The sequence below is a fragment of the Catharus ustulatus genome, chromosome 13 (assembly GCF_009819885.2).
Source record: "Catharus ustulatus isolate bCatUst1 chromosome 13, bCatUst1.pri.v2, whole genome shotgun sequence".
NCBI lineage: Eukaryota > Metazoa > Chordata > Aves > Passeriformes > Turdidae > Catharus > Catharus ustulatus.
This window is the reverse complement of record NC_046233.1, coordinates 18687354-18711755: the sequence shown is the minus strand read 5'-3', so window position 1 is coordinate 18711755 and position 24402 is coordinate 18687354. Positions and strand designations below refer to the sequence as shown.

Sequence of the window (24402 nt, the reverse complement as noted above, 5' to 3'; positions counted from 1 at the left end):
TAAAATCCTCTATGGCTCCATTGGGCTGTAAACATGGGGAATATCAATGCAGGAATTGCCAGAGATCTGCCAGAACTCGCTAGTAAAGTGTTAATGGAAAATCAGGCCTGTCCCCACGCCCTGCTCATCCTTCTTTTCATGGAGTGTTTTCATCCTGGTCATTTAACCTATTTATCTATTTATTTATTTGGAACCATGACCATGGAGAAACCAGAGTGAAACACCCAACTGTGCCCACACTGCACTGCACTCCTGCGTGGAGAAATTGCTCAGGAACCAAAATTTCACAGAATGATGTGAGAAGGAAAAGACTCATTTTTACCCAGGAGTACATATTGGCACAAATATAGAAATAGAATTATCATATCCCTGCCTGGCAGCTCTGCTGTCTGAGTAGACACACCCAGGAACCACTAATTAGGGCAGGATTTCCATCAAAATTTGTTAAATTATCCCACAAGCCACAGTCAAACCAGACTTGGCCTCACTGGTATTTCCCAGTTTCACAGATTCTGATGTCCTAGATGATAAATATGATAAATGATTTTTTTTCTTTTTCAACTGCCATGGGATGGTGTAAAAAATTCTATGCAGCACTTTTTGGGAAAAAAAAAAAAAAAAAAAAAAAAAAGCTTTTGTTTATTTGACTCTGCAGCATCTATTGCACAGAGTGACAACTGAAAAGGGAGATTTTCCACCTTAATTAGATTTACAAGAAAAATGGTGGAAAATGGCATAAAATGGTATATAAAGGAATAATAGGTGATTCATAAGGTTTTTAAAAGCATGTCAAAAGGGGAAAAACATTTGAGCTCCACCAGCATTTTAAAGTTAAATTTCATATGCAGAGAAAGAAATGAAAGCAAAATCCCAACAGAACACCAGGATTTGTATAATTGGGATGAGGGGAGGTGGTTAGAATCAGCTAAATGGCTGAATTTTTTTTCTATTTTCTCTGTGTGTTTTGTAGATTTATTCAGCATCTTCTTGTCATTTTTGTTTATCCACAGAGGGAATATTGCTCCAGAATAGTTCTGGTAAACCATCCTTAACCAGATTGCCTGTGAGTTGCAGAATTCCTTCTAAATTACCCCTGAATCAGAGTTCACTCTGAGCAGCAATAAATTCAAAACCCAACAGCTAAGAAAATTTAATGAGATTTGAGGAGTGAGAAATAGGCAAAGAGGAAAAATTCATTGGGAATGAAAATTCAATGAGATGAGGCAGAGAAGAGGGGCCAGGAGAGGACACTTGGTGAAGAACCTGAGTGATCATGGCAAGTGAAAGATTCTCCATGAAATAAGAACTGCAGGAAGGAATGATTCCAGCACCACATCTCACTGAGGTCAGTGCTGGGACACACAAAAATCCCTAGCTGGCAGAGCTGTGCAAGTCCCAGTGTTTTCCCACATGGTGGTGAAGGCAATAAATAAATAAATGGAAGTCTGAGCCCGGCTGGAATGGTTTCCTTCACAATGAAATGAAAACTTCACTCCAAAATTCATTGAGTCAATTAAAAAAGAAAATAAAACACAAAATGTTCTGTTTAATTCTGTTTTGGCATTATTTTAAGTGAATGTGTGGAAGGGAGATTTCTCTTGAATGAAAAATGCTTTAAAAAGCCAAAGTTGTTATTTAGAAGCCTTAATCCCACATTAAAAATGGATGAAAAAAACTTATTTTCCTTTCTTTTTTTTTTTTTTAGCATGAATTATTCTTTATATTGGGTCTGACTTTATACACTTTTTTCAACACTTCCCAAATTCCATTTCAAATATTCTGTGTTCAAAAAGCTGCTGTAGCCAAAAGTTCCAAGAGAAGGAGAAGTTGTGGTGGCAGGCTGAATCCAAAGTGCTCTATTAGAAACCCAGGGATGCAGCTAAAATTGGAAAACAATGAGAAAGCACCAAGGGCAGACAATATCCATGCACAGCAGCAGCTCATTTTCCCAGCTGAATTGAGGGAACAATTCACTTCCACTTCTCCCCATAAATATTCCTTAAGCAGCAGCAAGTTTTCTAAATATGTGTTATTTCCCAGCTAATTCCAGCAGCTGGGTTTGTTTCCAGCTCCCCCAGGAGCATTAAAATCAAGATCTGGATTCTTTCTGCTAAAATTGCTCTTCAGGCTTGGTGCTGCTTTTGATGAGGTCTACAGACTGCCTGCTTAATAAAATAATAAAAATCAGTGCAGTGTCTAGAGCTAATGGAAAGATAGATTTCCTTGCATTTGAGTAAAAATTCTCTAATTAGCAGACTGTGCCCCTAAACTTGCATTTGTAAGAATACCAAGAACAGAGAAATAAGCAAAGAGAAAAAATTCATTGGGAATGAAAATTCAATGAGATGAGCAAGAGAAGAGGGGCCAGGAGAGGACACTTGGTGAAGAACCTGAGTTCTTCAGACATATCAAAAAATCCCAGTCATGGAGCAGAACACACAAAAGTACCCATAGAAAATGTAGGAACAGTGAATTTTATCCCATTATTGCAATCATTTATGTGAGCTCCTGCATTTAAACACTACAATAAATTAAATTAAAAATAAATAAATAATAATGGCAAATAAGTATATTAATAATAAATTATTAAGAATAAATAAATAAATAATGGCAAATGCAGATAACCAGATTAATTCTTGATACAGCTTAATAATGACCTCATCAGTGACTAATAATGTGCCAACAGCTTCTAAAAAAGGGGGAGTGATTATAAATAATGATCTGGATCCTGAAAAATGACTTTAAGTCACAGTTCCTTTTATTCCAAGGATGCATTCCAGCCTGAATAGGCCTTGGTCAAGTTCACAGAACCAAATTCACAGTAAAATTTCACACTGTACAAATCAGTTCAGATTTTTTGACTGCCCTGAAGTGTTTTTAAATGCTCACAAGTTAATCCACACTTGTGAAGGCTCAATCTGGACTAAAAACTGAGTGACTGTTGGAAATGTTTCATTCATGTTATTACATTTTGGTTGTCATTAAATGCCACAAAGAAAAGAACTTATCTATTTTATAGATCAATATCTATAGTAAATAAAACTCAGGAGCTCAGAGCCTCCTCCCAGTGCTTTCTCAGTCTCCAAAATTGTATTTTCCACACTCAACATTAATCCTCCACTTGCCAACTGTTCTTAGAGGAGTTATGTTGATGGGAAAATGAAGGCTGCCACAACCCTGAACACCACCATCCCAAAAATGTGCTCTCCCTTTGCAGGAAAGTGTGTTCCTCACTGGTGATGTGCTGTTAGCACACTGCCCTTACAGAAACCCCAACAGCTGTGACACAGAGTGCCCAAAATAACTCTGGGAGGCAGGGCAAGGTCTGGGGTGGAATTTCTCAAAGGCAGAAATTGCAGAAAACCTTGAGCAAAACAATTTGGCCAGCAGACAAGCCCTCCCAGTGCAAATATAAAAGCAGATTTCTGATGCTAAAATCATGATGCTGCTGTCCCTGGTACCTGACATGTGTTGGTTTTTCTTTAAAAGCAGTGGAAGTTTTGCGGTTGGAGGGGTTTTTACCCAGAAAACACAATTGATTGAAGTTTATTATTTTATCTCCACCATTAATGGTGCTGATAAACCAGCGAAACAACGGCATGCTACAACTATAATTTGATTTTCTCTTTAACATTCAAGGGCACAAAGAGGAAGAGCTGCCCTCTGGTTGTGGGGAAGGTCTGGGGTGGAATTCTCAGATTCTGAGAGCTGTAGAAAACCTTGAGCAAAACAAGCACTACAATTTGGTCAGTAGGCACAGCTCTCCCAGTGCAAATATAAAAGCAGATTTCCAATGCTAAAATCATGGTGCTATTGTCCCTGGCACCTGGAGCGTGTTTGTTGGAGGTTTTTCTTTAAAAGCAGTGGAAGTTTTGGGGTTGGAGGGGTTTTTACCCAGAAAACACAATTGATTGAAGTTTATTATTTTATCTGCACCAATAATGGTAGTGACAAACCAGTGAAATAACAGCATCCTGTAACTATAATTTGATTTTTTGTTTGACATTCAAGGGCACAAAGAGGAAGAGCTGCCCTCTGGTTGTGGGCAGGGAGAGAAAGGCTGATGGGGAGGAAGCAAATTTCAGCAACTTGGCTGAGCTCATCACTGCAAAGCAAGTGTTTATGTACAACTCCCATCAAGGAGGGAATCTGCAGAGCCACAAATATCTCAGAATTAAAGACTGCTATTTAATCAAGTAAAAGTCAACTTTGAAAATCACTCAGGAAGAATTTTAAATATAAATTAGGACTAATTAATCAACTGAGGGTTGGGTTGTTTTTTTTTTCATTTTGTAGAGGTCTTTAAAATGTACAAGCTTTTATAAAACAAAGCTGTTCCTTTCCAGAACCTTCTAGGATTTTCAGACCTCTCAATGCCATCTTCACAGACAAACCAGATACTGAGCTACACATACACCCAGAAGTCTGCATTTTGCTTAAAAAAAAGTGTAATATGGAATGACTATTCCTCATAGCAACCCCATTTCTGTGAAAACAATTCAGAATGATCCCACAGTAGCACCTGGATTTCCAGCTGGGCAATTGATTTTACACAGGCAGAAATAGGGGTTCAATAAGGCACTACACGAATTGGAATTTTTACTTATTCTAGACAGACCTTCCACTTCTCACTCCTCAGGTCCTGCACAAATCCTAAAAAATGTTGAACCTTCGAGCAGATAGAAAAGCAAAGGTCAGAACAGGGCAGGAGGTGATTTTTCCTGTCACTCCAAACTGTGTAAGATCTTAAATGCGCATTGGAATGGATTCAAAATATTGATTTCAAAACCAAAATTCAAAAAGTATTCAGCTCCCTCTCCTGATTTAGGGTTTGTTTGCCCTCTGGCTTACTGGAGAACATGGAACTGGGTTTCCTGGAGGAGTGCTGTCCTCGTGGAATGATTAGATTCCCTTAAATGATTAATTTCAGAGAAACCTTTCCAGTAAAAATTGGGATTTACCAGAGCATTCCTTATCATCTCCAGCTTAGATTCCTGCTTGATTTTCCTCACTTGTCTTTAAAAAAAACTCCTCAAAAAAACCAATACACTGCAAAAATATTCTCCCAAATGAACTTCAGGTTTAAAAAAAAAAAAAAGCTGGGTGAAGTCTGGGAAGGGGAAGAAATGCTATGACCAAAAGGATTATAGGGGAGGTTTTCCAGAACTCTGTTCAGGTGGCCTCAAAAGGTAAAATTTGGAAAAGGTGAGGGTGTCAGCCAGACCCTGACTGACAAAGAGGTGAGGAGAGAATTAGGAGCTGTAGCCAGCATGAGCAGTCACCAAATAAATGCATAACATTTCAAGTAATTGCAAATATTTAAAGTGGTAATGTAAAAACATTAATTCAATGGTAATAAGAATTTTGCACCAAAACTAATCATATTTGAGATTTTCTTTGAAAATTATTCTATCAATCCTCTAAGCACTCCAGCAGGTTCGTTAGTGGCCATCTCAAAATCTATCAGCCACTTCTGCAGTTTTCTGGGCACCACAGCATTATTTAATCTTGTGCAGTAAATTCTGGGAGAAAAAAAGATTTGTAAACTGGCAGGCAAAGATATCCTATAGCACACCCGGACCTCTTTTTTTTTTTTGTGATTTTTGTCATCATGAAACTGAAGAGAATGAGTCAGACCTCACTGGGTCTGGACTGCAGCTTCCTCAGGAGGGGCAGGACAGGAGCAACTCCAATTCTCTGCTCCCTGGGACAGGACAGGACAGGGACAGGGACAGGGACAGGGACAGGGACAGGGACAGGGAAAGGGACAGGAGCAGCTCCAATCTCTGCTCCATGGGACAGGACAGGACAGGGACAGGGACAGGACAGGAGCAGCTCCAATCTCTGCTCCATGGGACAGGGACAGGAGCAGGGACAGGGATAGGAGCAGGGACAGGAGCAGCTCCAATCTCTGCTCCCTGGGACAGGGACAGGACCCAGGGAAGGGCTGGAGCAGTCTCAGGGAGGGTCAGGTTGGATTTTAAGGGAAGGTTCTATCTCAGAGGGTGCTGGCACTGCCCAGGCTCCCCATGGAATGGGCACAGCCCCGAGGCTGCAGAGCTCCAGGAGAGTTTGGACAGTGCCTGGGTGGGATTATTGGGGTGTCTGCAGGGATAGGAACTGGGCTGGATGATCCTTGGGGATCTCTCCTAACTCAGAATATTCCCTGATTCCACAAACTGTCTTGTCCCTTCCTACCAAAACCATTCTGTGATTCTGTTGGGAATTTCAGGACTTTTGTAGGAGAATAAAGAGCTCCCATTTATATGGACAAGGTGTGTTTGTGTGCCCCAGCTCCTGCCAGCCACTGAGGAACACGAGCTCTCATCTCCATGGTGACAGCTGAGACATGGATGCTCCATGAAGCATTTGCAATACCACTTATGCATTAAGTATAACAACAAAAGTATAATAAACAGCCTCACCACCCAAACTAACAAACACCCCTGTCATCCTGACCCTGGCTGGCCACACTGCCTTCCCTGGGGCTACTCCATCCCTCCTAGTGCAGTCACCACACCTTGGATGAGGGTTTATTGCTCTGTAACTTCCCCTCTCACTGTAGCTGCTAAATCTCCTCAAGGCTGACTTGCAGGACACCAATCTGACACTGCTGCAATTAATTTGTGGGTTTGAGCAGATTTTCAGGTGAGGAGAAAAGGTGACGTGATAAAAATGAGAAGGGTCACACGATAAAATCCTTAGGATGGAACTCAGGAGGGCTGAGGAGTACGTGACTGCCACAGATTTATTTTTCTCTCCAAGGGACATGCTTTGGCTTCTCAGCCCTCCCTTCACCCCCTCAGCTCAGCAGAGATCTCTGAGTGGCTGCTCAGAGACCTTTCCCTGTGCTCATCCCACACTTGGAGCACTGAGATTCCAACCTCAGCAAGGCACTCCAGGAGCAAGGGACACACAAACCAAAGCACAAAAATCCTCACTGACCTCGACCACTGAAATTCTCCCAAATATATTTTACACCCCCAGGAAAGAACCCAGAATTTGTATTACAGCTAATTAAGAGGCTTACACCTTCTACAACACAACTATCTACCAATTGTCTAAAGTGTCTGCTTTCCATGGCACAACCAAGCTTGTACAGGATGTTTTGAGTTTCTTCCTTTCTTTTCTGAAGCACACAAGTTTTTTCCAGAGGCAGGAGTGAATAGCAGGTGCACAGCAGCCAGCTCCCTCCTGGAGCTGTGTTTTAGTCACCAGCCCAGCACCAGCAGCTGCCTGGAGCTGCTTTTGTTGCTCCTGAGGCAATTTATTTCATTAAGCTTTGCCATTCCTGGGAGGGAGTTTGGAGCTGGGCCACGGGAGCTGACACTGGGGTGGGATGCAGTTTGTAAATCTCACAAGAACAGCCTTGTAAACAAAACTTGTACTACAAAGACATCTTCACATTGTAGATAAAGGCAGAAATGTGGACTTAGCTGGCTGCAGAAAGTAGAGACTGCCTTGCCACTGGCAGGAATTTGGTTTAATATAACCCTGACATACAGGCTCGTGGGGATGGACACCTGAAATTGCAATTAAAGAGCCAGTCTTGAAGCTGGAGAGATTAGCAGGAGCTGAGGACAAACTGCCTGTGTGACAACAGGGGATTGTAGCTGTTCTGTTTCATGGGAAGAAATATGAAATTTGAGCAGAATTAGGAAAATCAGAGCTATAAAAGTTTGTGTATCTGAACTGAGGGACCCTGTGTATCTCTGCAGAAGAAAAGATGCAAATAATATTCCAAATGCACATAGCAAGACTCAAGAAAAGCAGCACTCATTGCAATTTCTGTGCAGAAATTCTGTGAACACATAGACACCAGGTTTGTCCTGGTCCCTACAGTTTTGGGAAAACCCCACAGTTTTGGGAAATGCAGCTTTGGAAACCCCTCAGTTGTAAATCCCAGCCAGCAGCAGGGCCATGCACCTGATAATATTTTATCCCTGATACATGCATCAACAATGATAATAAACAGGAAATTCTATATTTTGGCTCCTGTTGGATGCTCTGCTGCAGGGAATCCTTCACTGGTTACAGGGAGGGGAGAAAGAGGATGGGTGAGGAAGGGCAGGTTCTATGAGAGAAGTGACCCATGAAGAGATCACACAGGAATAAATGACGGGAACTGTCACGTTTCTAAAGTCTCTTTGTTGGGTCAGTGTAATTTTGATAATGAGCTAAAAGTTCCTGGTAACCTCAATGGCAAAAATAACCTTTATTTATTATTTTTGGGCAATCAGTGCATTTTTCCTACTGAGATTGCTGTGTTAATCTGTGTCTTTGGGCTTTCCCTTTCATTTTTCCTTTAAATTTAAAAATTTTCCCTGTAACTTTTTATTTTTTTCCCTGCACTGCCACAGCAACTATCACAGCTGGCATCCACCCTCTGCTCCTCCCTACCCCTTCTGCTTTTTCATACTTTATGTTCACAGACTCTGATTTCCCTGCCCAAAACCTCTCTCTCTCACCTGCATGTGCCCTGAGCGCACTGGAACTCTTTTTACTCTCTTTAGGGCTTAGATCCACCCTAAATATTCATATAAAAGTGGATTTCCCCCTAAGGTGCAGCTGGGAAGGACTGAAATATGAAGGCAGGATTTTGATTGAAGTTTCCTGTATGATACCTTCCCCAGCTGTCAAACAGCAGGTCGGGAAAACCACTGAGAAGCACAAAAATCTATAGATATATATTTTTTTTTAACAAACTCGAGGTGTCCTTAAATGCTCAGAGCACAGGAGAATGGAAAAAAAAAAAAGTTTCGAAACCTCCCAGAGAGAAGGCGGAGAGCAGGAACTCTGCATGCATCTCATGAATGTTCTACTTTCCCCCTTTGAATACAGAGATCAGCCTTGGCCAGGGCTAAAGCCTCACCATGAAGGGCCATTCTTTGCTGTTACTTCAGCCTGAAACAAAAGACACTTCAGGAGATACAATCATTGCTGCCCAGTTCCTTTTCCTGGGCTCCTACAATGGGCCCTAGTTCTTTCTTTTTTTTTCTTTTTTTTTTTTTCCTTCCACACATCTTTCTCTTATTTTTTTCTGTTTCTGTCCTTTTGCTCCTTCTTTCTGCCTCATTGAATCCATTAAGGCCTTTAGATGCCCTGCTATTGAGAAATAAATTTTATTTGGGACTAGTGACTGAGTCTCAACTGCTGGCAAGCAAGGCTTAACTCCTGAGAGGACAGAAAATGAAGGTAAAATATGTGAAAAACCCATCTCAGAGTTTGGGCTCTCCAAGCACACTGGATACCCTGCAATGCCTTGCTCCTCAAGGAAAAGGAATAACCTAACCCCAACAATTTCCCCACTTCTCTCATGCATTAATCTTGACACTCTGAGTTCTCTTTCTGCTTGCATTTTCCAGCAGATCAATATATTCTCTTCTTTCAGGTCCATGTGCCAGTGATTTTTGCACAACTGGAAATTATGAGGCCTCAAGAGAAGCTGAGAGCTGTTCCTCAATGAGCACAAAGCTGAGAGCTGTTCCTCAATGAACACAAAATCAGCCCCAGTCAGAAATGCAAGCACTGTTCAGAGCTGCTCATGGTGTGGTGGAATACTTCAAAGCCACCAAAGCCTGATTCAAACCAAGAGAGCTGAAATTCTCCTCAGAACCAGGACAAAAAACCTTGGGAAGAAAGGATGAAACCTTCAAAGTTCTGCCAGTGACATGAATCATACAATCATCCACAAAATCTAAAGAAATATGAGCTGGAGGGGGGGTTGTGTGTGCAAAAATAATAAATTATGTCTGGATAATGAAGTTTTCTGGGGACGCACAGTGAAACATCCATGAACCATCGCCTGGCAGCTCCCATTTTGCATTTTAAATAGTTCACAAAAATTCTGGGCATTTTCCACAACAGCAAAATGAAAATAAATTATAACCAAATGTTGATTGCAGTTGCAGATTTATTTTGTATATTTATTTTAGTAGTGCATAGTGTAGAGTTTAATTTGTTATAATAAACTCCCAACAGGTCAGGTGTCTATTTTATATTGAATTATTCAGAACTGCAGCCTGGGACAAGTGCTCCTCAAAAGCATCATAAAATGAAAAAAAACAGGGCTCTCTACCTTTAATTAGACCTTGTCAAAATGTGAGTGTGAATTAAGGATATTTCAGTACATTTCCTCATTTATTTATTATAAATGGTCCAGTTTCAGTGACTCTTTCCTGCCCATCACATTCACAGATTAACAATAATGTTAAAACCCCTTTTTGGGACAACTTTTCTGTTATTGTTAATAGGATTCTATGTCAAGATGTCCCAGCAAACAGGCTGTACCTGTTCTCTTTCAGCTCTGTTTTTTTGACAAATATAATTAATAGAGATTTCCAGAAATTTCCTGACACTTAGCTGACCCTTCAGTGCCTTCAGCTCAGCAAATCAAAGTGATCAATGGCACTAATTAACAGTGAGGAACAGTGCAGCATTGCAAAGGACAGCAGCTGTGCACTTAGAAAATGAATTCAGAGAATCACAGAATAATTAAGGTTGGAAAGGACCAACCCTTAACCCTGCTCTGCCAAAGCCACCATTGTCCCCAAATGCCACATCCACGTGTCCTTTGAACACTTCCAGGGGTGTGATTAAACCCTGGGAGCTTCTTCCTGTGCCTGAGCACCTTTGCAGGGCAGAAATTTTCCTGATATTCCACCTAAACCTGCTGCAGCCTAAATCTCTAAATCTCCTCTCATCCTGTCCCTTGTTCCCTGGGAGCAGAGCCTGACCCCACCTGGCTGCAGCATAATAATAATAATAATAATAATAATAATAATAATAATAATAATAATAATAATAATAATAATAATAATAATAATAATAATTTGAAAATTTGAGAGAGCAAAAGGGTCCTCCTTGAGCCACCTTTTCTCCAGGCTGCACATCCCCAGCTCCCAAAACAAATTCATCTTAAAGCCCTCAGGCTGATCACAGCTTTAAATGCACTCAGCAGCCTTTACAGGACTCTGGTCTAAGTTCTGTATGGAAAGGTTAAATGAAATGCTCAAACTAGGGAATATCTGGGGGTCTGAATGGAATGTAATAAATTTTCCTAATTGTAGTTTTTAGAGAACATTACAGGTTAAGGCAATAGGCACAATTGCAGGAAAAAGAGAAAAAAAAATCGATAGCAAAAGAGTCAAACAAGAAATGATTCCCTCGTTTGCACACATTCAACCCAAAATCCTGCTTCTTGTGGTAGCTACAGCAGCAGAACTGCTCCTTTGAGAGAGAAAAAAAAAAAGTTCTCTGCTTTGCTCTGGTGTTTGTACCTTTTCCAGTGGGGTTGTGGTAGAAAGTGAAACACTTTAATGAATAATGAAGGTGACAAGGACAATATCAGAGCCCCACATCCTTTTAAGTTTATATTCAACAACTACAGCAGCAGAAACCTTGCCAGGTCATTTCTAAGGGCTGACAGTGATGAGCTGCAAACTGAGCAGTGTCCTTTTAGACAGGCAGTGGATATCCAGTGACAAACCAGGTGAAAAGCCATCAAGGAGATCCTGTGCAATCATGAATCTGTTAATTCAGATTTTGACTCACAGGACTATTTCATCAAGTATTTAGCTCATGTTTATGTCGAGAGAGAAGCTCCATCAGAGCTTTTTCTCTCGTAGCACAGCAGAACCTCCCAGCAGAGCTCTCTGGGCTGTGCTTAACAGAGCAGCTGTGACTGGAAAGGGCTAAAAAGTGACAGACAGAGCCACAATATTATCAAAAGCTTGATGAGAGCGTGCAAGACATTTGCAAATTTGATTGTGACCTGAAAAACCAAGCAGATTCATTTTAGAGCAACAGCTTTTATGTTTAACATCCCAGCCTCTTGGCTCTGGGTCTGCAACATCCCTGCTCCCACCTCTCACCATCACCCTCTGGATTTATGAGCCTCTGCTCCTGGGGCACTCCAAAACACATCAAATTGAGTGGCAGCTTAAATCCAACAGCTTCCAACAGCAGCATGAAGTGCAACTTCAGGGAACTGAGCACAAAGAGAGGGAAAGCATCAAAATATTCAGAAGTCAGAATCAGATAGAATAATATTCAGTGATTATGGAATATAGAGTAGTTCTAGAAAATGTTAAAGAATGGATTCCTGTGAGATTTTTCTCTCTTGCAGCTGGTTCTGCACAATGAGAAGGATTTCTCATCATTTATTAACCAGTAACTAGTGGAGAAGTAAAAATCACTGTACAAGAACTACTGGAGTTTAGCTCTGGCAAAATAATATTTTCATGATGTTAACAAGAACCCATTCAAAAAGACCCAAAGTATATGAGAATTGGTCTCAGTGTTCCTGCAATCTGTGTGATATTCTAATGCTCAATAAAATGCTGGAGGAAGAATATTCTTTTAACACTTCACATCAGAAAGTGCTGGCTTGGTGTTGAGTCATAACACGACAAAACCTCATCTACAGTTTAATTAATGTGCTGTGGGTGGGATAAAATGTTCTAATATCAATAAATTTAAAATTATACAAAGGCTGTGGGGGCTTTTTAATACTTTTGATTCAACTTTTCCTCATCTACAGCACAAAAAGCTGAAGCACATCAGTGCTGATTAGCTCTTATTCCCACTCAAGATGTCCAGGCAGAAAAGCTGGTTTTTTTTTAAACTTGAGTCTATTAATTTAGATTATTAATATAGAAGTTTTTCAAATCAGTAATTGGAGACACTTGAGCCCGTGCTCTGTAGTGACACAGATGATACAAAAAATGGGCTTTGATTTGGGCTGGATAACAGAAACATAACCAGGTAATAAAAAAGAAATAATTTATTTAAAAACTGAAATATTGTAATGAACCAAGATGTAGGAAATAATAGATTAATGACTCATGTCATGAGGGAAATCAGGCATTGGAAGAGGTTGTCCCAAGACAGGAGCAATCCCTGTCCTTGGAGGTTTTTAAGATGCAGCCAAACACCAAGACAACAGTTCCAGGTTCAGGGCTGAGCCTTCTTTAACCCAGAAGTTTCACCAGAGACATCCCAAGGTCCCTCCCAACCTTTGCAATTCTATAAATCCAAGTCCCTGCCAGGGTTTCAGTCCAGGGATATCAGCACAAGACAGGGATGTGTTGATGCACCCAAAAATTAAGAAAGGAGAGGAAAGAAGAACTTAAAATTATTTTCTGTAACTTTGAATGCAGCAGGCTCCTCCCTTCAAAAGGAATTGGGCAGAAGTTGCAGCAAGACACGACTGAGCTCAGTGGAAATGCTTTGTTGGCAAAAACTCTCATGAAAATAAAAAATAAAAAGAAAAATATTAGGATTACTGCCTTCAGCAACTAATTTAGGAAAAATACATTGGCAACTACTGGGGTTGCTCTCTCAAAGTTTAAAGCACAAGGACGTTCAGTTAAATTAATAAATGGATAATCAAGATCCATAAAGGAACAGGTTCCCTTCTGCCTGAAGGTTTCATCAATGAAATGGGAAGATCAAAAACAAGGAAGACTGAGGAGCTCTATGTGCAGAATAGAAAAACTCAGAATTCTCATAAACCTGAAATCAAAAGTACTTTGGAAAAATCAGATACTGAACCAAATCTTGTGATCAGAGACTGGAATGATAATTTAAATGTTTAAAAAATTAACTTTCTTCAGTCTTCTAGATAGTTCTTACCTCATCTTTGGAAGCATTTGACCTCAGCTACTGAAAACTCTTCTCTGTGAGATGGACATCAGATATTATCCAGCAAGTTTCAAAATACACAGCAAATTATGGTAACACTGCATTGGCGATTTTTCTCCTTCTGATTTTGAGTTTCTCATTGAAAGATCCTGCATTTTTCATACTTGCAACATTTAAAATGTGAAAGCTGGCACACAAATATCTTTGGATCTAAGACTGGATAATTCAGGGCAAGAAAACTTGAATAATTAGGGACAAGAACTTCTGAAAGGGCACAAATCTATTTCACCTGAAAGCTGCCAGAATCACCTGGATTTATTCTGCTATTTCACATCTGTTGGAATGGAAAATGGAAATGCTTTGTGAGAAAGTGATGAATTTCAAGAACAGTAATGGAAAAGTTTGGAACATCCTGTTAACAGTGTAATAAGCACTTCCTCTGGAGTTAAACTTTATGTTAGTCTTAATATATTTAATATCCTGAAATATTAAATATTCATGATCTGTGGGAGTGCTGGTTGGAGAATGATGGGGTTATTTTATAACAGCTTTTAAGGCTTGGATTCTTTTTCCACCATGCATTAGAATGCAGAGTAAAAAAGAGGGAAAGGATGAACCAACCTCCTGAATATTTCACAAAGCACAAGGGTGTGGAGAAGAAGTCTCTCCTCACCTTCTCCATCTCACCTCTGTTTCCCCTGCCCTCTTTCTCTCCACTATCCTGTCCCACAGACACCTCCCTTTGAAAAAGCTGCAAAGGTGATAAAACTTTAAGAAGGTTTTTGCTTTGAATAAATGTAAATTTTCATTGAAATTACTCAATCCAATTAAAGTATGTAATAAATTTAACAGACAGTTATATTATTATAATTTAAAACCCCAGAAGTCAATTTAAAATATCTCCTGGAAATGAGCATATAACAAATGCAATTTAGTGGGAAGGCTTATGATTGAACTTAAATATGAATTTTAGAAATGACACTAGATTCGAAATGGAAACTCCAGCCCAGGAATCTGCTGCATCATTTCTATTTCAGAACATTTAATCCATCTGTAGCATCCCCAGCACCTGAGTGCTGCCTTTGTTTTTAAGCTGGGAAGATTGCTGCTCTGGGAAGGCAGGGCCATGGCCCAGGTTTCCAGGGATTAGGCTGGAAAAAGTGGCAAGTGGAAGAATATTAAATAAACAGTTAATCAAAAAATTACTAAATTAATAAACAGTAAATGTATGCCCGGGGAAAAAAAAACGACCTGAAGCACAGGAACAGAGCTGGAAAAAAGAAATTTTCAATTATAGCTAGGAGAGATCCTTGCTGAGAGCCTCTGGAAAGGCAGATTCATGGGTCTGGGGGTCCCCTGAGAAATGGGGAATTTACCAGTCCTGAGGAATTCCTCAGCACTCTGGAAACAGAACAGCTGCTCCAAGTGATTTAAATGGTGCAAATATATCATGAGTCTGCCTTGCACAGAACCCTGATCTAAATGTTTTAAGCTTGAGACATATAAAGCTGAATATTGGGTATTAATTCCCTTTTCTTCCCACTTCTGTTGCAAGACTAGAAGTTATTACTGCTTGTTGTAAAAAGTTTATTATCTCATTTCATGTGGCCAAGACAGGCTGTTCTTTTCTAGGCTGACCTCATCAGAGAGGTGGTTATCAAAATCACACTGAAATAAAATCAATTTATTCCACCTACCTAAAGCTGAGGGTTTAGCTAAGCAGTCAGAAAAAGAAACAAAAAAGGTCAGACAGGTTATCTACCTTCAAAGCACAGGATCTGCTGCTGGGGAAATGGTATAAACTGAGAGGATGGAAGAACAATAAAATCCTGGATGTAAACTTCACAAATGTAAAAATAAATCCCTTTGAAAGTCACTTCAGCCCTTTCTGAGCCCAGGCCTGCTCCCACTGCTTTTTCTGTGAGTGCATTTGGCTCAGCCTCGCGTGCCTGCACACACCTGCAGCCACAGAGCTCTCCCCTGCGCCCCTGGGCCAATTTAACCATGCTAGAATACATTTCCATCTCAGCCATTCCTTCTGATGGAGGAAAAAAAAATCAGTTTTGCTCAGTTTCATTTCTTCCCTGCCAGCTGCAGCCCCTCAGACAGCTCCAAAGGGCTCGTGCACCTCCCTGGGGCATCAGAGATGTGAGCACATTTATCTTGGATCACTCTGGCTTCTCCTTATTCCTCTCTTTAGCATTCTCCCCTCCTCTCTAAAAAAGCAAAGAAATTGTGATAATTGATAAAAGATTCGTGTTAATCCTAAAACTGTTGGGGTTTGTATAAACCAGAATACTAAGGTCTGAAGTGAAGCATGGACACCTGATAGAGGGAAAATGTGATTAAATCATTCTGTTTTAAATCCCCCTGTTATGAATAATATGTTTTCGAAATGATTTGTATCTCCTACCAGTTTGTAAAATCAGACTTTCTAATAGTCTGATAGATTTTGCAAAATCAGACTTCCTGCCTTTGTTTTATCAATGACTGCCTACCTACAAAGACCAGAACTTTCAGATTTCTGCCGGTTTTATGTACCAAAACCCAAGAGTTATCTATAAGAATGACTCCCAAAGACTGTACACAACTATTTATTTTGGCTACCACTACTTGCCTAGCAAAATTATGACAGCAAAAAAACCAAAAATTAATTGATTACAACAAAAAACCATACTATAAAAAAAGCTGCAAACCAAAGTTTGGCAGAGCATAAGCAGTGACCCCTCACATCTCCCCAGCGCTGCTTTGCTCTGTCTATATAAAACAAAGCAATCTAAATTTTACTAAATATCAAGACTTTTTGTTTCTCATTTATAACCAAACTGTTCATTCCCATCCCTATCCCTGGGCATTTCTCAGAATTTTCCCTGCAGTGGCTCAGTGAAGTGGGGCTGCAGGAATCTCTGTATGGGAATTCTCGCATGGGAAATGCGGCACCAGATCGAGTGGCACAGTTGGCAAACACCCAGAATCAAACAGGGAACAGCCAAAAAGCTGAAATATTGATTGTATGAAAAATGTGTGAGCAGCTGGCATAGCTGAAAAATTTCACTCAGGCATTTTCTAAATTTCAAAAATCCAGTACATTTCAATTATTTCATTTATAATGGAGGTCACTAAAACAGAAACAAAAAAAATCCCCAACCACAATCCAAACTACGCAAGAAACAATTGAAAATTAAATGCTTCAATGCACCAATTTTGTTCCTGGTTTCCTTTAGTTCCAACAAGAGAAACCAGGGCTTTTTTTGGATCCTCCCTCCAGACCAGTGGCTTTTTTCTTCTCTCACTCAGTTGATTATTCACAGATCCTGCTCAGAGCTGTGGCTGACACCACTTCTCCCTCATCCCATGGCTCTCTCTCCCTGCTCCCAGCCAAAAAGTGCTAAATATTTTTATTTTTCCCCATAATATGCCCATCTTGGCCCCTCTCTGAGTGCTTTCATTATTTCTGCTCTTGGTATTCAATCTGTATTTCTAAATTCTGTTTTTACACGCATGGAAACTCTCCATGGTTCTTTTGTGGAACGGAGAGTTTTGACTTCTGACAGTTTGGGGAAATATCCAAATTTTGCAGAATTTGTGCACAGAAATCAAGACAACCTGGTTTCAGAGTTCAAGGACCGGCCAGTAAAACTAAATTCACAAAAATAGAACAAAACCACCCAGCCTCACCTAAGAGAATTAGGGGGAAAGGAAATCACAAAATGAAAAAATGCGAACAACTCTTAATTATAATTTTGCTATTCATACACCCCCAAGTGTATAAATTCTCCTGTTCTGATGGAAATGAATATGAATGGCAGCAGAGGTTTTCAGCCTCACCTTTCCAGTGGATTTGGTGCCTTTCCAGATGCAGAAATAACAAATAGTCCAAGCAGCCAGCAGGCACAGGGCGAGCTCCCAGCGCAGGTTCCCAATGTGCTCAATCCCATCAGAAATTGCCAGCACCCTGCGTCTTCCAGGGGAAAACAACAGCAGAAAAAATTATAATATTGAATAATAGAATATATATAATATATTATATTATATATTTTCTAATATTATATATTTATAATTATAATAATATATTATATATATAATATATTATATAATATTATAATGCTAAAACAGCATTACATGTGAAATACTGGAAAAAATTAATTCATCACAAAAAATAATTATAATATTGAACAAAAACAGTACTACATGTGAAATACTGGGATAAAACTGAATTCATTGCAAAAATATTATAATACTGAGCTAAAACAGTACTACATGTGAAATACTGGGAAAAAATGAATTCATCACAAAAATTTTATGAAATTGAGCTAAAACAGCATTACATGTGAAACACTGGGATAAAATTAAATTAATTACAAAAAAATATATATTGCGCTTAAACAGCGTTATACATATTAAATACTGAGATAAAACTGAATTAATTACAAAAGATATGATAGTATTGGGCTAAAACAACACTACATGTGAATTACTGGGATAAAACTTAATTAATTACCAAAAAAAATTCATAATATTGGGCTAAAACGGCATTAAACATGAAAAACCAGGATAAAATTGAATTAATTGCAAAGAAAATTAATATTAGGATAAAACAGGACTACATGTGAAATACTGGGATGAAACTGAATTAATTACTAAAAAATAGGATAATATTGAAGAAAACACGTGAAAAACCAGGATAAAATTTAATTAATTACAACAAGAATAAATTAATATTGGGCTGAGCCAGCACTACATGTGAAACACTGGGATTAACTGAATTCATCACAAAAAAATTATAATATTGAGCTCAAACACCACTATATATGTAATACTGGAATAAAACTAAATTAATTACAAAAAAATATTGACTAAAACAGCATTACATATGAAATACTGAGAAAAAACTGAATTAATTACAAAAAATATGATAATATTGAGCTAAAACAGCTCTACATGAGAAATACTGGGAGAAAAGTAAATTTATATTTAAAAAAAAGATTATAATATTGAAGACAACAGCATTACACATGTAAAATTGAATTAATTACAAAAAAAATATGGGGCTAAAACAGCATTATATGTGAAATACTGGGATAAAAGTGAATTAATTACAAAAAAATGATAATATTGAAAAAAAACACATTACATATGAAACATTGGAATAAAATTAAATTAAGCACAAAAAAGGTGGTGATATTTTAAAAAAAACAACATTACATATGTAAAACCAGGATTAAACTGAATTAATTATGAAAAAAAATTTACAATATTGAAGAAAACCAGCATTACATGTGAAATACTGGGATAAAACCAAATTAATTACAGAAAAAGGCGATAATATTGAAGAAAAGAGCATCACACATGTGGAAACAGGATAAAATTAAATTAATTTAAAAAAAATAATATTGGGCTAAAACAGCCCAGCTGTGAAATACTGGATAAAACTGAATTAATTACAAAGAAATGAGATTATAACATTGAAGAAAACAGCATTATTTGGGGGGTTAAATCCGAATTAATTTTATTCAAGGACTCCTCATTACTCATTACTGAAAACAGCCCGTGCTAAGGCAGAAAGGAAGATAAAAAGAAAAATCCAGAATATTCCCAGTATTTGTATCTGGTTATAAATGAACAAATGTTTCCCCTTTTCAGGTCAGGGACAAAATTTTAATTTGAGAACCACTTTTCCTTAATGTCAAAGGAAAAGAAATTATTTGAATTACCAACACATATGAGCCAAAAAAACCCACACTTCCTAAATAAATGATTTTTTCAATTTGGTTTCCCAGAAAAAAATTCCAGCATTTATTTTTATCTTAATTTTAATGAATTTCCTTTTGTGGTTGGAACTATACCATTAAAATATTTATTTTCAAAACCTCAGAATTTTGAAGCAACTCAAAGCAACAGATGCACACATGAAGACATCCACATGAAAGTTTTTAATACTCAACCTGAAATAAACCATCCTGAGCAGAGATTTCTTTGAAATCTCTATTTCAAATTCAGACTTGGACTCCTCTCCCTCCACATTGTGAGTAAAAATGAATTAATTAATTTTCACTGGTTTCAATTGATTATATAATTAATGTCTACATGGGTTATACACATAATTTAATTACAATTTAGTAGAAAGGTTAAGTATTAAATTTAAACCAAGCAAACTACAGTTAAATATATAAAATAATTCTTTCTCTTGTATTTGGTTCAGTTATTGTCTCAATGCAATAAATTCAGGGATACAAAGTCTGATCTTATAATTCCAGCCAATAGAATATAATAGTTAAACTATATGGAATATTTATGTGGAAAATATAATATTTACAAGAAATATAAATATTTAAATTAAATGTAAATATGAAAAAAGGAGGAATCTGCTGTGTCTCATGCAGCAGGGGAGGATGGAGGGAAATCCCTGTAGTGGATGGAGTGGGAGGCTGGAGATGCCAACAGAGGGAAAATGGAAATATTGAAGGAAATACTGAACCACGCCCAGGTTTTCCACATTTCACACCTCCAGAGTGCAGCTGCTGCTCCTGAGGGATGCAGCCACTCACAAAATTTCCTTAAAATTTCCTCTTTAGCTGGGGAATGACAGAACTAACAAGGTAAAGAAAAATCTCAATTAAAACCCCAAACCCCAACATTTATCTCTTTATTTCCCAATTAATAAAGACAGATCTTCCCACCCCAAAAAAAAGGGGGGCAGGAAGTCAACACCAACTTTTTGAGTATTATCTACTGAAATGTAAAATCCACATTTGCTCCCCAAGCAGGAATTGGTTTCATTCTTCAAACCTGTACTCATCAAACCTTTATTCTTCAAATCTTTATTCTTCAAATGTAGCAGCAGCTAATTTGGGAGAGAAGTGATCCAGCATGGAGCACCCTCAGTGAGCCAAGACCTGCACAGTGCCTGCAGTTCTGTCATCAAAATGCACCCAAATGAAGAGAGGTGGCTTTTAATGAAGGGTTATTTTAATCAAGAAGAGGAAGGACATAATTGATGCCTGCAAACAACATCCCTGAGACATAATTACACACAGAGGTGATGAAATACATCCTTTAAATTCAAGTTCTTCTAAGCTGTTTGACAGATGAATGTGGAATTTTTAGCTAGGATAAAGTCCACCCTCCTTAGAAATTCTCACTCAAAACCCAAATGAATCTTTGAATTCATAGATCACCCAGAAGAGGAATAAATTGCAAGAGAACAAGGAAAAAAAATGGCATAATATGATTTTTAAAAGGAATAAATAATCAAGAGTAATTAATAATAAAAATCCTTTTCAAATAGTACATTTTTAAGATGAAAACTGAGACAAAATATTTATGTTTGGGCTATAATAATAGTGCAATGGAAACGTTTTCATTCTGATATATTTTCACTGTAAAATAATAATGAAAAAAATAGCTTATGCTTTAATCAAACCAAGGTTTTCATGGCTATTTGGATTTATTTATGAACGTGTGAACCTAAACATGAGTAAGGTTCTTTTTCCAATTTGACTGTGCAAGTCACAGCAATTCCTACACTGTTCTTCCCTATCCACAAAACAACTTCATAAATAAATGTTCTCTCTCGTGACTGAAGTATTTCACACACCAAAAGATGCCTTTGCCTTAAGAACATCAATTGTAATGAAGGCTCCAGCTGAAGATTTTTAAAAGCAACCAATTCCTGGGAGCAGAAAGTCAGAGCTCAGAGTTTTCTGGATGCTCTGGGAAGTCCCAAAGAGCAGAGACACCTCCTTTACCCACCCAGGACTCTTGGACACTTTTGTCAAATGTCATACAAAGCAAATGGCAAATTAATGGGCTCACCACAATTAATTATCCCTGCGGGTCCTATTTAAAACAGACACGTGGTGCCAATCAAGGGAACTGTCAGCACCATAATGAGGATTTAATTACCCTGAAGTGCTGTAAATCCCTTTGGCTTTCCTTTCTTTCAGCAGAACAAAGGGCTGGTGTTTCCCTCAGAAAGGGAGCAGCAACAAGTGCAGAAGTGATAATTAAACTAAAACATAAAATGGATGCAAAGAATGGATGCAAGGAGGGCAAAGTCCTGCCCAGAGGCCAGCAGGGAAATCCCTCAAGCTGTCCCTATAGCCAGACCTCAATTCTGCTGCTGGAACCATCTGAGAGGAGTTTTGATAGAAGGGAGCAATCAGAATATGAAGTGCTTCTCACAAAGCCTCAGTTCAGTTCTATCTACCCCCATTATTTTCTTATTCAACTGAAATAACAGGAAAAGGGGAAGCATTCTGAAGATATGTGATTGTCCCCTGTGTCTGAGAAGTGAGGTTGATATTCAGGAGTCAGATCACAGTTCTGCTCCTCAGCACTGCAGCTTCTATCGAAAAGCTGCCATGACCTTGCATAAGGTACTAAAAACAACAACAAAAAAATTATTCTGTGGCTTCCTCCAGGCCTTCCTCCTCCTCTCTTACCTGCCAGAGCCCTGCACTGCCTTGCTCTCCTCAACTCTTCATGCACTAGCAGCACAACCAGCACTGAACATGCTCCTCTCTGGTCTGAAGGAACAAACATTTGAAGAAAAGTTCTACAGTGAATCTATAGCTCAGCTGCTTTGCATCACACTTGGTGAAAAGAAATAAATAATCTTATCCTATACATCAAGACTTGTTAAAGCTGAGCATCTTTAAAAGCCCCTTAAATCAAAGGAGAAATAACAGATATTTCATTGAAATGTCTTAACTCTTTCTCACTAGAATTCACTGCTGCCACTTCTTTATTTGAAGATAATGATTATCAACAATATTCCTTGATAGATAAAAGCCCAAAACCTGGCAGACCACTGTAGTTGGCAGTACAGCTCCAGGTAACCATTGGAATTACTCCAGAACATCAAATCCCTGCTTGTTACAAGCCAGTTTAAACTGAATTTGCTGGCAACAACTTCAGGCTGTGTGAAACTTTGCTGTGAGAAAGATTTGTCCTGCACTGAAGACATAAATTGTTCATTAGTGTTGGATCTCATTGAAAACAGAAACTGATGAGAGTTTGAAAGTGTTTATTGTAGGTATTGAGCTTGTTTTGCTGTCGTAGCTGTTGAGGGGGTGTTGTTCTGTTGTATGAAAATACTGAGCACTTCAGCCCCTTGAACCCACCCAAAGCCTGGGAGAGAGGCCAAGGGATTGGTGGCATTTGAGCAGAATATTGAGGGAAACAAACTCCACTGCCATGGGGGGGAGTTCAGAATCAAAGGTTAATTCAAACCAGGGCAAGGTTTTAATTCTGTAGTAGCAAAGTATTAATTCTCCACAGCATCTCTTGCTTGTAAGTGGAATATAAAACCCCAACCAGGGTGGATTTGTGGTGTCTCACACTGGGCTTGAAGGTTTCATTACCTCTGATCACACTCATTTAAATTGGCTAAATGTTAGTGAAGACAGTTACATTTCTTCCTGTAAATAACACAGAATAAAAGTAGCAAAATTTTCAGGAATTTAATGAATAAAAGATTAATTTGGGTGGAATAATAGGGCACATCTCCAAAGGGTGGCTGTCAGAAATGCTGAGATTTGGTCACAAGGGTCTGTGCAGTTAGGCTGAATAAAATTATGATAAAATTACTCCAGGGTAAATTAATTCCACTTAGAGCAACAAATATTGTAAGCCTGGCTTAAATCTGGCTTATCTAAATATAAAAGTGGATTAAAAAGAAAATACAAATGGATAGTCAGGAACATACAAAGATAAATTTCAGCATATTTTCAGTACATATAAAATAATGAAGACAGGAAGCAATTAGACTTCCTCCAAGGACCTCGTGCTCCCCACATGCCAGGGACACCCCATTGCTCTGTCCTCTCCACACCACTGCACAGGCAAAATTTACACAGATAAAATCCCCTGGGAGATGATTTTGACAAGTATTAGATACCTACTGAAAATGGGACCAATTTTTGGTTTGAAAAAGTACCAAAACACATTTCAGTTTGGTGCTCAGTGCACGGAGAGGAGGAAGGGCCTCTCTGATGGAATTACTGCAGAGGGAAATGTTGTGAGATAACTGAAAAGCAACCTTTCCACCCAAATTTGAAAAAAACATTCTCAAAGCTTACACACTATTTATTGGCTATGGGAACACTGGATTTTCCTGGGAAAGAGTGTCTTTGGTAAAGTTTGAGGAGCTGGACAGGCTCTTGAATAGAAAGAGGATTTACAGCTGCCAACACACCATTGAAAGGAATGTCCTGGGGTGCTTCTTGAGTTATTTCATGATTTGGGAAGCTGAAGGACAGCTCCAATCTATTTGAGGAAGGTCCCTTCATGTTCCCTCTTTGATTTGGAGCAGTTTCCAAGACACTTGGCTTTCAAAACCCAAAACAAACAGCACCCAAACAGAGGAGTCTCTTGAGGTGCCTTGTCCCTGGGGATGTGTCCAGGAACTCAGGAGGCAAAATTCCTTTTTACCCTGGGCCAGACTCTGCCCTCAGAGCATTCTGAGGGGCTGAAGGGACAGCAAAACCATGGCACTGAGCAGTGCCCCTGTACAAAGCCTTTCTTATTTTATATTTTGGTGCACTTGTATCCTGCAGTTGTCAAACCCAGCCAATATTTACCTTGTGAACCTCGTCACTGAGCTCCTCTTTAAAAAATACAACACACCTGAGGGCCAGTGCTGCACAGATTCCCCATCAGCTTAGGAGAAAAGGATTGAGATCTTTTAGACAGCCTCTGTTTCTGTGAGAAAAAGTGAATTCCAGTTTCTATCTAAAGAATTTCCTTAATTCACAT

At 38.8% G+C, this 24402-nt stretch overlaps 1 protein-coding gene across 1 annotated transcript in view; it reads right to left on the bottom strand.

The window, feature by feature from the left end:
• The window catches only part of SLC6A11 (solute carrier family 6 member 11), an 89797-nt gene that overhangs the window by 49338 nt on the left and 16057 nt on the right, over positions 1-24402 (bottom strand). Inside the window, exon 6 of the mRNA XM_033071381.2 lies at positions 17473-17605. Coding sequence (XP_032927272.1) covers positions 17473-17605 — 133 coding nt within the window. The remainder of the gene's footprint in view (positions 1-17472; positions 17606-24402) is intronic.